The sequence below is a fragment of the Mixophyes fleayi genome, chromosome 6 (assembly GCF_038048845.1).
Source record: "Mixophyes fleayi isolate aMixFle1 chromosome 6, aMixFle1.hap1, whole genome shotgun sequence".
Lineage (NCBI taxonomy): Eukaryota > Metazoa > Chordata > Amphibia > Anura > Limnodynastidae > Mixophyes > Mixophyes fleayi.
In genome coordinates this window covers 177,975,946-177,990,630 of record NC_134407.1, presented here as the reverse complement: position 1 = coordinate 177,990,630, position 14,685 = coordinate 177,975,946, and the positions used below count along the sequence as shown (strand labels likewise).

Sequence of the window (14,685 nt, the reverse complement as noted above, 5' to 3'; positions counted from 1 at the left end):
AATAATCAAGCTGTATTGAAAATGATTTAGTATGAAATGATCTGGCCTTTATGCACTGAAAAGCAATAACTGAAAAATTGCTTAGAAGCTACAAAAAATAAAAACTCTACTAACTACTAATTTCTGATTGATGCTAATCATAGCAATGGCAGATATTGGACCAGTTGACCTATATGATATGGAGCGGCAGACACCAGACGAGAATCAAAGAGATGAAGTAGAAAGCCAGGCGTCCTCTGACTCTGCTGAAGATTACATAATCATCCTGCCCGAATGCTTTGACACCAGCCGCCCCCTGGGGGAGTCTATGTACAGCTCCGCCCTCTCCGAGTCACAGGGCGACAAGGGTGACACAGAGTCCAGAGTGGATGAGACCCATGAAGGAAGTAGTCCAGTTCCAGCTCACAGCATTAATGATATACTCACCACCTCCCAGACACTAGATGCTGTTCCTCTAACCCCCGAAGTGTTAACACCGTCTCCTCAGCTGAGGTATGAGATTTTTTAGGTACTACTACACATTAATATTATGTAATGAACACAGACAATCCCCCTACACCTTGCTGTCAGTGAGAAACAAAGTGAATGACTTAACATATATTTGCTTACTGTGTGCAACTAAGACTTCTGCATTTTATTTATATAGTTTTATACACTTTTTTAGTTCCCTTTTTTGTTTTTTTTTATACCGTATGACAGATACAGAGGGGGGGGGGGTTCTTTGTGTATTTTCTGGATAACCTCTCCATTTCCAACACCTGTTACTTATAAATTGATTGAGTCCCTTTTGTGTAGTATTCATTTTATATACTTTCTGACTAATACAACTTTCAGGGGAATTTGCTTCTACCCGCAGTGTTATGGTACAGTCTTACATTCTTTAGTTCTGTGTGTAAATGCTGGTTATGTACTAACTGGGGAGCTCATCGCTGCATCCTTGACATAAACTGCAGCTATAATTTTTGGAGGCAGATATCTTGTACACTGATAAATAAATATTCATGGGAATATTCACTTCACTAGGAAGCCGTAATATCATTGATGTACGTCATAATCAATCCTGCGGCATTCTCTTAAATATTGGATCAGTACATATAATGGCTGCCTCCACAGTCTGTGGGTGACAGATTTGCTTTAACTAGGTTCTTACACTGTTCCTGGAACGTTACCAGTATTGTCATTTTATTTTAATTTTGCAGATTAATTCCCTTGCTCTGTTGTACAATCTCTCGTATTACATTGATAAGTTTAGGTACAGTCACATCTCTGCTTTCTGCAGCTAAGTATTTTTATGCTGTGCTTTCCTGTACATGGATTTCGCTGCTTTTGGTCAAACGAGAACTGATACACTAGCTGTAAAACTATTTCCACGCATGCATTTATTGAGCTGACAGTGTAAATCTGGGAGGTCCATCTTCCATCGATTACAAGCCTATATTGTATTATTCTCTATATTACAACATACCACCCATCAGCCACAGCTGATCACACACACATTCCCGTAGTTGTAATGGAGTTCTAGATCACATTGAGAATTATAAAACCTTGTCAGGTTACTGGCATTTAGGTAGTGTTAAAGGGACACCACCCGTTATAGATGAACCAATTTTGCTTTTTAATTGGCTATACACATCTAATGAGTCAAATGGAAAACACCAATTAGCAGATACATTAATCAATAAAAACATTACAGCCACCTATTCTCCCAACACCAGATGGAGAGACCACAATAAGATATATAACTTTGTGTACATTTTGATGATTTGATCCATGTTAACCTAAGTGATGTTACGCTCTTTTAAGGTCCCCGCAAGAAGCACAAGTCCTCTCCACAAATGTAGAAGAAGTGAGGCCTGCAGATATTGGAGCACATATTCCAGAGCAACTAAACACAGGTAATAATTGTCGGGCTGCATATGTTTTACTTAGTAAACCATTTTAAACATAGTGGTTAGCATTGCTGCTTGGGTCATGGGCCTGACCGAGACACCATCTATGTGAAGTTTGTATGGTCTCCCCTCTTTTTTTAATCTGACACTCCGGACATACGGATCGTTTTTTCAGCAGGTGGGGGTGGGGGGGAAACTCTGTATCCTGGCTTTCATTTTGGCTATAGTCATACTAACATATAGCTAAACATTGTCACTGTATGTGAGAGGAGCAGGATTCCTTACATGGGGTTTGCATCATTGGAATAGTAAGAATTGTGTATTAGTGTAGAAGGAGGTGAAGGCTTTCTTATCATTCCCCTCCTGCTGCCTCTATCTCTTCGCACAGATGTAGCACCCCCAAACTTAGAATTATTCCTGCAGGTTACCTTTTCTCTTGATACTGGCACCTGATTAGATGGATGACATTATCCATTGCTTACTATTGGCTTGGGGCACGTACCTTCCCTACTCTAGTGCAGTTATCTTCCAGACTGGTTCCATTACTTTTTTTTTTATATATAGTTCTCTACATAGGATCTGTTTTAATAGTCTTCATTTTGATTTGTACTGCTTGATTGCATATTCTGCTGTGTTTCTTATAAAGCTCCTACTGAGAACGCAGCAAGACTGAAGCCTGCAGAAGTTTCTCTTCCACCAAGAGCAGGTTTTGATCATACAAGGTAAACTACAACTAAAGATGCTATTACTTTACAATAACAAGGTTTTGGAACTGTGAGTAACTTTATTTATTGAACAAATGTAATCACTGAAAATACAGTGCATGTCTTTGTTTTGTTGCAAATGGGAAAACTGTCACAAACTTACCAATATTCTATATTTATGACCATTTACCAAGCAGAGTCCTGGGGGTAAATGTATTAATCTGAGGGTTTTCCGGCAACTTTGAAAAGTGGAGATGGTGCCTATAGCAACCAATCAGATTCTAGCTATCATTTTGTAGAATGTACTAAATAAATAAATGATAGCTAGAATCTGATTGGTTTTTCAAACTCGCCAGAAAACTCTCAGCTTGATACATTTACCGCCAGATCTAGTGTGTGGTTAATAAGAACCTAAGAAAGTGGTTCCTGACCTTTTTTAGGTCCTATTGCTTAGATAGATAAAAAAAATTGCTTTGCTAAAGTGATTTGTAGTTAATTCGTTTACAAATTTTTTAAATTCTAGTTAACTTTTAACAAAGACATTAACCATGAAATGAGGGGGACACATTAGATTCTGCTACAATAACCCTTCAATTATAATTTATCAGCATGCCGTTCGCTTCAAGCTATGGTGCTCCATCTAAGAATACTCCTTTTAAGAGTTTTACCCATAAATTCTTTTGACATGTCCAGTCTGGTACTTGTGTGCATATGTTATCTCCAGCTGTAAGTGCGTATACTTATACCCCACAATGTGTCTTTAGTGTTAGCCGTAAATGCTAATCAGATTCCCCTATTTGTACATAGCATAGTAATGTACTGACGTGTTTTAACAGTTATTATTATATGCAAATGTTGCATTTTCAATATAAAATGTATTGAAATACAAATGTATACACATCTGTTTGTTTACGCCTTTAAAAATCAAGCTGAAATCTTTTTTCTTACAGTAGTATGAATGGAAATGTCCATTAAGTTTTGCGTATAGATGGCTGTGATTTGATATAATATAATCACTAATGAATTAGTAGTATCAGCGGTAGTCAATACGCAATCCACGAGTCAGAAGCTGCTCGATAGTGCTGCTAATCATAATCATCACTATATATATATATATATATATATATATATATATATATATATATATATATATATATATATATATATATATATATATATATATACTTGCAGCAGCCCTCCAGTACATACAAGAGATCTGGGCACATCAAATTGGGTTGCAGTTTCAGTTTCATGAACACACGCACACTGTACCCTGCTAGGGCAGTCCAAAAGAAAGAGCATAATGAAAACCGGATGATGTTTTTACAGTATATGAAAATATTCCCATCATGGAACAGCCCAATCTAAGATATGGAGCAATCATCACTACACCAGTTAGGATTAGTTGATGTAATACAATCTTGTTATTACTGTGGAAGAAATGCACTGCTTTAGGTATAAATGGGGGAACAGCATGTAACACAGCCTTATGTGTGTGAAAGTTTAAACATGGCACCCTATTTAAAAACCTATTGTGCAGAGTAAATGGCTACTAGAAAGGCTACAGCAGCACTTAGTTTTGTTTTTCCTGCTAGGAATGAGAGACTCTTGAGAGGGGGGGTCCTGCCTCCATATTTAGTCTAGGTGAGGGTTTTGTTTTTCAGGCATGTGTTGTGCCTTTCCCTTAGCTGGGTTACCTTTGGCTTTTTTTTGGCTTGTTCCCAAGCTGAAACTGAGAGGACATCCAAAAGACAAGCAACCCATCCTAAGATAGGGCAATTAGGCCAGAAGACTAACAGGAACGAGATCCCCTTTGTGGAAGTTTTTTATGCCCCACTTTGGGATATAGTAATTATCTGAAGGGACCACAATAAAATTTAACTCCCTTAAACATTTTAAATACATAGAATTTGCTAGATGAAAAGTGGCACCTCTTGGCAGAGAACGTGTAACACATTTGTATTAGCTCATTGCACCCTCATCACCACTGTAGTAACACATCTCCTCCTATCAACACTACAGTATCCCCCCCCCCCCACCCCACACACACAACCACCATTGTAGTAACACAGCATCCCCCATCACCTCTGTAGTATCCAGATTATAACTACTGTGCCAACAATAGAAAGCTTTGCACCTGAATATTTGCTGTGTTTTCCAAGTGGTTTGCCATAGCCAATGTTCCTTCAGGGAGCCTACTCCACCTTGGGATCTTGACATAGTCATTTCCATGCCCTTTGAACTGAGATCTCTAAGTTTTCACCTGGACAGTAGCCTTACCATTAGCTATCTACTCTGTACAAATTGTTCTCCAATGGAGGTCCCTGTCCTGTAAGAATCATGTTTAACCTTTCCCAGTGTGCTACTACGCACACTATTCCCTAATCTGTTTGCCTAAGTAGAGGACTCCTTCCACATTAATAAAGAGATTGTAATTCCATAATTTCATCCTCTCCTGCACAACGACTAGTAATGATTGCTCCATACCTTACTTGTAAATGATGACTAATTTGAAGTATGTTTGGTTTCTTAATAAGCCATACTGAGCCTTTATCTGTTCTGTGCCAGCAGGCAGCATTCCAGAGTGAGTATCGCTGGAGGCCTAGTGAAGGGTGCATTATCTGTGGCTGCATCTGCTTATAAGGCTCTATTTGTTGGACAACAAGAGACTGCTATGGTGAGTTGTTTTGTTTTTGTTCCTTGCAAGGTGTGCCCAATATGCCACCTGAGGGCCAACTCCCCGTTTTTGCCACCCTGACATACCTTCCATCTTCTCCACTATCTGGCCCCAGTACTTTGATTAGATGAGACCGCGCATTGACAAATAGATCAATCAGTATGTGTTTTGTCATGCAGAGTTATCTTACTAGAACTGTGCTGCGAACAGATAGTGAATGTTAACAGCAGTGTAAATTGTGGGTCTTATTTAGGCACATAAAGGCAGATGCACCCTGCAAAGTCCTCTTTGGTAACATTACACCCCTCAATTTGCGCTGTTGTGTCTAAATAGACAGGGTTACATTTTTTACCTGTGTTAAATGTAAGGCCAAACTACCCAGTGGACATCACAGCACAGTTGTGGACCGTGAGCCTGAGGCCCACATTGAACCTGTGTGGGCGACTGCGCTGGGCAGTCTGTTGTGGCCCTTGATCAGCTTCGTAACTGTCCTGCTGACATACCTCTGCTGGCTGCAGCTACCGCTCCAGCTCCCCTACCAGTGGTCCCTCCTACAGTGGTTATTATTCCGCCAGCTCTGAAAGATGTCATGTTGGGTCCTTCTGTCCCTGCAGCTAGGGCAGTCCCTGGCAGAATCTTCATGGTCCACTTCCTTGGTACGGGACCTAGAAAAATTTAAATAAGTTTCTTGAGACCCCTAGACCTCAAGCTGCTTGTAAGCGGCATTGGACTGCTCATCCCCTCTTAGCTGTCTCCGCATCTGACTGGTTTTCTGAGGAAGAAGTAGTATTTTGAGGACTATAAATTTAGAGGAATCTTTTAGGAGTAATGGAGTGGAGGATTTGGTCCTTGCGGTTCGTCAGGCATTGAACTTGGATGACTCTAAACTGTTTGTGCGGCAAAATAAGCGAGTTGTCAGTTTTCCCTACTTCCGCTGCACTAATGGATCTTGTTGAGTCATCATGGAAACAACTGGACAGGATATTTGTGAATTCCTAGCCCAGTGTTTGCTAACCTGTGACACTCCAGGTGTTGTGAAACTAAAAGTCCCAGCATACCCTTCCAGCAATAAGCTGCTATATATTAGCAAAGCATGCTGGGACTTGTAGTTTCACAACACCTGGAGTGTCACAGATTAGCCAACACTGTCCTAGCCTCTATCTTTTACTGGTGGATGAGATGGCCTGGTGGGAATAGGTACCAGGGGTGGATACCCCAGTTGCACGGTTCGGCTGACATAACACACTCCCTGTACCTACCACGGCTGCACTTGGAGACGAGGTAGGTACAGGGAGATGGAGACCTTGGCAGGCAAGCTTGCTGACAGTCTGTAAGCTTCTGACTTGTTTCCTCTTGCACTGCATCTGAAGAAAGCCTTCAGGATTTCTCAATGAGACAGCTCAGAATGCAGCCTGCATTTCTTACTATCTCGGCATCAGCTGTTGCAGCCAGGAGGACTCTTTGATTACACATCAGTGTCAAAGGAACGCAACCACAAAGTCCCTGAAATTTCTTCCTTATCAGGTCATCCAGCTTCTGACCAAAAAGAACAGAGCCTGAATATCAGGATACGGGAAGGAAGAGTTTATTCCTACCTAATGCTCCCAATTCACGGGCAGTCTTCCTCTTCCTTGTATCCAGAGGTCACTCTCAGAACGGTAGACGGGTTGTCCAGGACCTAACAACTCTGACAGGCCAGTAGCCTGACAGGGTTTCTCTAAGGGAATGGGGTGCGTCTGCTGGGATCATGCAGCAGGGCTACATGATAGACCTTCAAGGTCGGTCCCCTCACCATTTCTTCTCTACCACGTTTCTGCTCTCCAGTCGATCGGTTTGCTTTTTTTCTGCCAAATCCCACCAGAGCCAAGGGTCTCTTTCCAGAAATCTTTCTGCTTCGCAGCCCAGATGGCTCCATTCGCACCACTCTTAACATGAAGGCCCTAAATCTACATCACAGGATGGACAGGTTTTGCATTGGAATCCTTGAGGTCCGTGACCAACGGGTTGGAACACAATGAGTTCCTGGCCTCCATCAATGTCTGTGATTCTTATCTCCACGTGCCTATCTGGGAGGGTCATCAGTCACTGTTTAGATTTGCATTGGGGGCACCCATGTGCTTCCGATTGGCCTTTCCACTGTGCAACGGGTCTTAACCGTACGGCCATGACTCCCAAGATCGTGGTAACTTGAGAGTATGCATCATTTCCTATCTGGAGGATTTGCTCGGATCAGAACCTTGGGTTCCCATCTTTCGCTGACCAGGAAATTCAGGATCCAGCCGTGCTCTTCCAGCATTTTTATGAAGTCCCTGTTGGGTCCCTGTCAGCGGATGGTGTTCCTAGGCCTTATCTTGGACACCATAAAGCATAAGGTCTTTCTTCCAGGCTGCAAGTTGTGCTCTCTTAAGACCACGTTGATAAGTGTCTTGGGTGCAAACCACCCTTCCCATACTCCTCTGTATGAAGCTGAAGGAGAAAATGGTCTCCACCTTCAAAACAATCCCATACAGTCTGACAAGAGTTCCTAATGAAACGTCTGAGAATGGAAAAAACTGGTCGGGATCCTACCTTCATCTAGCTTCCGATCCTCTGTTTGGCTCCCAAGAAACATCTCTCTCTCTCTCTCCATTGCTGGTTGGCAACGGATCGTTTGCCAGTGGACAGGTTCTTTTTTTTTTATCAAGGTCTGAGGGGCATAGTCACCATGGATGCCAGTCTACAGGGATGTGGGGCGTCCTTCACACGGTCTCTGGCGCCGGAAGCCTCTCTCCCAATAAGCATCTTTGACCTCAGAGCCATGTTACTACCACTACATCGGGATCAGTTGCTCCTTCAAGGCGCCCCTATCCAGCTTCATTCAGTCAATGCCACAACAGTGGCGTTTGTCAATCGGCAGGGCAGCATGAGGAGTGCCAGAGTGATGAAAGAGGCTGCCTGGATATGTTCTGGCCGGAACAATTCATCCAGTCGCTATCGGCAGGGTTTATCCCGGGTGTGGAAAATTGAGAGGCCGAGTACCCCAGCAGACACGCAATGCTGGTAGTGGTCTCTGCGTCCAGACTTGTTCCATTCCTTGGCTGGTTGCATGTTGTTTCTGGTCTCCTTTTGGGCTTTTCAATTACACTGAGGAACTACAGGGCTTGCAGATGGGAGGAGTTCTGTCAGCAATTACATTAAGCAATTGGTTAACTTTAAGTGGCAAGTCCTGTGTCCCCTCATACAACCCATGGTAGCAATGTTCCCCAGATGGAATCAAAGAAACTGATTTATCGTAAATATAAAAATACCGCATAGGTTTGCGGCGCAATATAGCGTTTTTGCAGAGCAGCAAAGATTTGTAGTGGTAAACAGGAGAAGTTAGGCAGGACAAGGTCATTTCTTGGTAAGTATAGAGCAGGCACACTGGTGCACCTAGTTTTGTGGAGCAGTGCACAAATGAAATTTCAGTTTGGGAGGAAAATTGTTCATTTGAAGTACAGAACCAAGTAGTACTTTAGAAGAAAAACTGTAGAACCAATCATTCCTTTAAATCAGCTTTAAAGTGGTAGGTTGGACTTGTACTGTGCAGAAGTCACATTAATCTTGTTTACCACCTACCTGTAAAGCAAAATGCACTTTGCTCTTTGGAGTCACCTTCTGCAAACTTCGAGAGATGATGTGCACTAAGCAGACCATCTAGGAGCACTGGTGCAAATCCAAAGTGATTTGAGAGACGTACCGCCAATGCATGTTAAAAGGTTCACTGCCTATTTCCCATCCTTGCTCCATATACAGAAATTGCACAAGGAACAACAAGGTGATCTTCCTGTATGTCACTGTGCACTTCCTCATGTAGTTCTTGCCCTAACAATTGTGCTGTCTAAGATTACGTTCCTTATGTATTCCTCATGGAAGTGCAGTAACCAGTAGTAGCAGAGATGCACTGTAAAGTATTCATCCGTTAAACTAACCAAAGATATTTAACATATTGCATGTGCTCTGTAGATAGGGGGTTAAAAAAAAACAATGCTCTTCCCACAGTGTCTTTACTTACAGGATCTCTCTACATGAAACGCACATACCCTAGGCCTGTGATTGATAAAATAAATATATAGTTCTAAATTCATAATTTAACTAATGTTTTCCTCACACTCATCCTTAATACAAATGGTATTTCTTCATCAGAAGTGCCAAAATATATATGACCCCCTACTTGCCAAAAACAATGATAAAAGACAGATGTAATTATTTATTCGCACAATTTGCTGCAAAAATGTTTAACTTAAGTTATTAAATAGAACACTGGATCCATTAGTATGTCCTCTAATGCCACAGCCATCCAGTCCTCAGTGTAACCAGGCCTTTCTTTACCGGCAGCCCCCGTGCTCAGAGGAGCAAGCTGGAGCTATGATGGCTGTGCTCGTGGAGATGGGATTCTGTGACCGGCAGCTCAACCAGCGACTTCTGCGCAAACACAACTACAACCTCATGGATGTGGTGACGGAACTGATCCAAATCAGTGACAATGACTGGTATTCTGCCCGTTACTGAGGTGGAGGGGCAGCAGCACTCATTAAACTGTCAGTACAGAAACCAGACATGGTGCAACCTGTTTGTCACTTAACAGCACGTCTGATTGTTAGTCATTATGTTTTGTGTGTCATTTGTGCCCCAACTTCTTTCTTTTATGTTATCATATTTGGGTTTTAGGGTTATTAATGGCTCATGAGTAATGGCTCATTATTAACTGTTAGGATCTAGTCTGATCTAGTCTAGGCCTCACAAGCTGTTATGACGTGCCAATAGAAGGCTTTAGGCTAGCCAAGCAATGCTTCAGAATCCTACTGCCCTCAAAACCCTCACTGGTTCTTCATTGACCCTATGTGAGCAGATGAAGCTTTTACGGATAGGCAATGGCCAAAGTTCTTGGAAGCTTCAACTATTGTAAAAGATGATTACCAGCACATTTTAAAAATTGCATTTACTTTAATATTTCCAGCAGTCTAAAGTTAAAATGAAGTCCGTGATTTGCACATGTCTACTTGTCGCTGGAGCATGGACAGTTTAGTTATGTTTCTTTTTAAACATTAACCAGTTCTTTAAGCACAGAATAATATGGCAGTGAGAGAGAAGAGGTATTACCCTCTGTGACACATGAGTACTGTGGTAGTCTGAAACCTTTCTAGAACGCAAAAACATCTGGGGTAAATTTATCAAGCTGCGGGTTTGAAAAAGTGGAGATGTTGCCTGTAGTAACCAATCAGATTCTAGCTGACATTTTGTAGAATGTGCTAAATAAAGGATAACTAGAATCTGATTGATTGCTATAGGCAACATCTTTTTCAACCCTCGGCTTGATAAATTTACCCCCTGGGTCAAGCATAATTTAGCCTGGTAGTTCCCAAAAGTACTCAAGCCAACTTAAGGTCAGATCTTCTCTTTAACTTTTTAAAGGTTCCATTTCCTATCGGACATTAACTCCTGAAACAAGCCGTGTTCTAGCTAACTATTAAAAATCTTAATATAAGGGCTTTCAAACAGAATGCCCCTGAACAGGTCTTTATACTCCTGTGTCATCATAAAAAAAAATAATAGGATTCATTCATATGCATAAAATAAACACATTTGGGTATTAAAATTATTTATTATTTTTTTTTTGTCATGGTCATAATATTACTAAAGTAATGCAAAGGAAAACAAAAATCCAAGAAAAAAAAAAAAGCATTTGATTTGACATGTTTTAGATTTTCTGTAGTTCTGACATGGTTAATTTAACTAGAAAATTGTTTTTCCTTTTTTCTTTTCATTTTAGGTTAATGTGATTGTATTATGTGTGTTTTGCCACAGACTATAGCCACATTGAGCTTATTTTATCCGTACATATGTATTACAATAAAACAGGACCCACTCTTTTCATTGACATCACACATATTGAACATGTGTTCCAACTTGGAACAAGTAATGGAATCCGTGAAGACAAACCTTCATAAAATATGAACATCAAGTCATGGAACCAGGCTGTTGAAGTTTTCCATTGCATTCATCGCAATCTGCATTAGATGTTGTTGTTTTTTTTTAGTAAAATATATTAACTCTTTGGTGGTCACAATTAAAATTTTAAGGGCACAATCGCATCTTCATTTAGATTAGAAGGTATTGCACCAAACAAATGTTCACCCATTTCATTATGTAGGAGTGACAATAAATGAGGGTTGCATATTCTTGTAATGCCAACACCCACATCGCTGAACATGGGTCCAAAAGAGTATTAAAACCAAACTACACGCTCACTTATGGGAAAGACAGCAGTTTCCCTAATTACTGCAGACCTGAAGATGGCGTCTTTTTTTTTTTTTTTTTAGCGCATAAAATAGCAGCCTCCAGCCTGTATGTAGATGATGAAATGTACACTTTTAGATGAAATAAAAACTGCAGCCAGAATGTGCTAACTAAACTAGAACAAGATTACATTATTATAAAGATCAGTTCACAAATAAAGGTTGTCGATGCCATCCCCAAAAGACTGCCCTTGTGTTGCAAAATCCTCACTTGTTCATTCCTCTCAGTCTCTCATTAAGGCTCATGTTTGACCCATGAAAAGTGCAAACTTGCAAATTCTGTTTTGTGCCATGTACAAATACTGCTAGCTATACATGCATGGATTTGCTGTGGGGTGCAAATGTTTGCACTAACTGATGGGATTAGGTGGTTCCTGCTGAGCTCGCATTAAGGGCACGACTGTGCCTACTTTTGTCCCATGGGAAAATGAGAATTTTTTGGGTGATACAATTTGTTAATTGAGATGAAAATGAAGACACATTTAGGGGGAGTTCCTGCAAAAGGACTTAATCTCTACCTCTGGTCTTGTCCTACTTTTTAATGAGAAGCATTTTGCACTTTCCAATTGCACTTTTGTGGTCAATTTCTAGGTGTATTTCGACCAATGTACTAAAAACATTTACACACCCATTCACTCTCTACTAAACACAGTCCCTATGTCCCCTTGTAATATATTATACATATATGAGGCTAAACAAATCAATATTTTAAGAGAAATCATAAATGTTTAGGACCAGCTCCTTCATTCATTTGAAGTGTTTATAGTTTGGAAGCAAGTCTGTTTTTCCACCATATGTATTTACAGGTGTAGCCATAAACCCACAAAGCTAGACACAGATTGAGTCTTTCAGGAATATTTCCAAGGATTGGGAAGTGAGCATGCGCTTTTAAATAGGCGCACATGCAGAAATAAAAAAAAAACCCAGCACAACCTGCATTCTTTTCATCATGAATGGGCCTTATTGACAGAACTGTGCTGTCAGGAAGAATAACAAGCAATGCTCCTAGGACAGTGATTTAGAATATCAACATTTTCTGGCCACGGAGCTGCGACTTTCTGTAAATTGTCTCGACTCTAACCTACAGTCAAATTCTCGACTTGTTGTAAGAAGGCAAAATGCATGAATAGGAAATATAAACACAAAGTACAATATCGAGCAAGTCCGTAAACATCATTGATGTGGTTAAATTGGTGCAACAGGATCCTCACGATGAGGCAGTTATGAAAATTGGTGCACAGCTAACTGTAAAGAAAAGGTGCTGTGACTGTAACTGTAGAGAATTACTTATTTTCTAACCTGTACTAGAAAGATATCAATCTAATTGGTTGTTAGGGATTGCAGCACCTTTTTGCACATTTACCTGTGCACGAGTTGTGACACATATAATCCCACATTATCTATAATAGTGTACAGCCAGTATGGCCTCTAGCAGAGCAGTTTACCTGTCCCCACATTTTATTACAAATTGAGGGACTGAGGCAGATATTACCGTTCTACCCGTACCTCCTCACTGTGTGGACCAAATTCTTCCAATTACATTGTGATATGTCTGCATTTAAGGGAAGCAAAACAAGTAAAGCAAAATAAAAAAGTAAGGGGACGTGTCATTATAATGTCTTATTGAAATATGAATGAGCAATTGCTTTTCCAAATATAACAATGGTATACCCGCTTCTGTAAGTACCATTGTTTAGATGAAGCTACTGCAATATGGACTTAAAAGAAAATGTTCTTTCTTCCTATATCAGCAGCTTAGAGAAACACCTCTGGAATAGCTTAAATACCACAAGCAGCTTCAAAATTGTGGTACTCCCAGTAATGAGAATACAGTCGTCTGTCTCAGAAATGAATTTATTTTTTTTTTTGCTTTTGTTTGTTTTTATTTTTTTAGTATTTTTCCTTTCATGTGTTGCGTTTTCAGAACACACTTCTGGTACGCATACTGGGTGTTAAATTGAATTTTTCCCTGATGGGAGAAGCAAGTTGTATTTTAGGTTCTAGCAGGAGAAGGAACAGCCCAGCGTTAAAATGGACCAGTCATTTACATGTAGTGGAGACATCAATAAGCAAAACTTCAGCCTATTGGTTCACTAGGAACTAGTCGCTGAGGCATGAGACACAAAATGCCGCTTGATGCCTCAGTGATGTCATTAGTTCTTTGCTGAACTCTCATGAATATTGGTTCAGGCGGCAAAATGCTATCTCCACTGTGTAGATTGACAGGTCACAACCAGCATTTGTATCCCCTTACAATGATTGCTCAGCAATTTCCAGCTGTCCTACAATTAACAAATCTTTTAAATCGCTTTACTTTAAACATCTGGGGCCTGATTCATTAAGGATCTTAAATGAAGAGGATCCTTATTTCAGTCTCCTGGACAAAACCATGTTACAATGGAAGGGGTGCAAATGTGTGTTCTGTTTTGCACAAGGGTTAAACACTAACTGTTTTTTCATGTAACACACAAAAACTTGATAGCTTATTTGTACACTGAAATTTAAAGTTGATATGTGTGTGTTACATGAAAAAACAGTTAGTGTTTAACTTATGTGCAAAACAGAACACACATTTGCACCCCTTCCATTGTAACATGGTTTTGTCCAAGAGACTGAAATAAGGATCCTCTTCATTTAAGATCCTTAATGAATCAGGCCCCTGATTCTTTGTTGCTATCTTAAGGCTTGCATGATATCCAGTAAAAGTTCCAGTGTAGATTAGATGGATGTATATTATTTAGAATAAGCACTTTAAACTATTTGAAATGTGATGTAAAAATGACTCTTGTTATGCTAAACAATTTATTAAAATCAAGAAGTAAATATTTGTGTCGCTTTATTAAAATCGAGAAGTAAATATATGTGTCGCTGATTGTGTCTGCACCTGTCTCTCTGCATCCGTTACATAACTGAAATTACAACTTCTAAGAGAGCTACTAATAACATCACAGTTATTTATTCAAAGGTTTTTCATCAAAAAACATGGATAAAAACTACAGCAGTTATTGGGCCATTTACATTATCAGGGCATAAACAATAACTTACAGTGAGATGAATGACAGTGTTACATACTATGAGGCCATTTACTAAGATGGTAA

The 14,685-nt window shown here is 40.2% G+C and overlaps 1 protein-coding gene across 5 annotated transcripts in view; it reads left to right on the top strand.

The window, feature by feature from the left end:
- The window catches only part of NBR1 (NBR1 autophagy cargo receptor), a 51,292-nt gene extending 36,882 nt beyond the window's left edge, over window positions 1-14,410 (top strand). For 4 of the 5 annotated variants that reach the window (XM_075177412.1, XM_075177414.1, XM_075177413.1 and 1 more), the window contains 5 exons: window positions 144-492; window positions 1,804-1,895; window positions 2,536-2,611; window positions 5,162-5,270; window positions 9,627-14,410. In XM_075177412.1, the coding sequence (XP_075033513.1) occupies window positions 144-492; window positions 1,804-1,895; window positions 2,536-2,611; window positions 5,162-5,270; window positions 9,627-9,800 (800 nt within the window). In that variant the 3' untranslated portion in view covers window positions 9,801-14,410. The remainder of the gene's footprint in view (window positions 1-143; window positions 493-1,803; window positions 1,896-2,535; window positions 2,612-5,161; window positions 5,271-9,626) is intronic. The other variant, XM_075177411.1, reaches the window with a different exon arrangement.
- The last annotated feature ends 275 nt before the right edge of the window (window positions 14,411-14,685 follow it).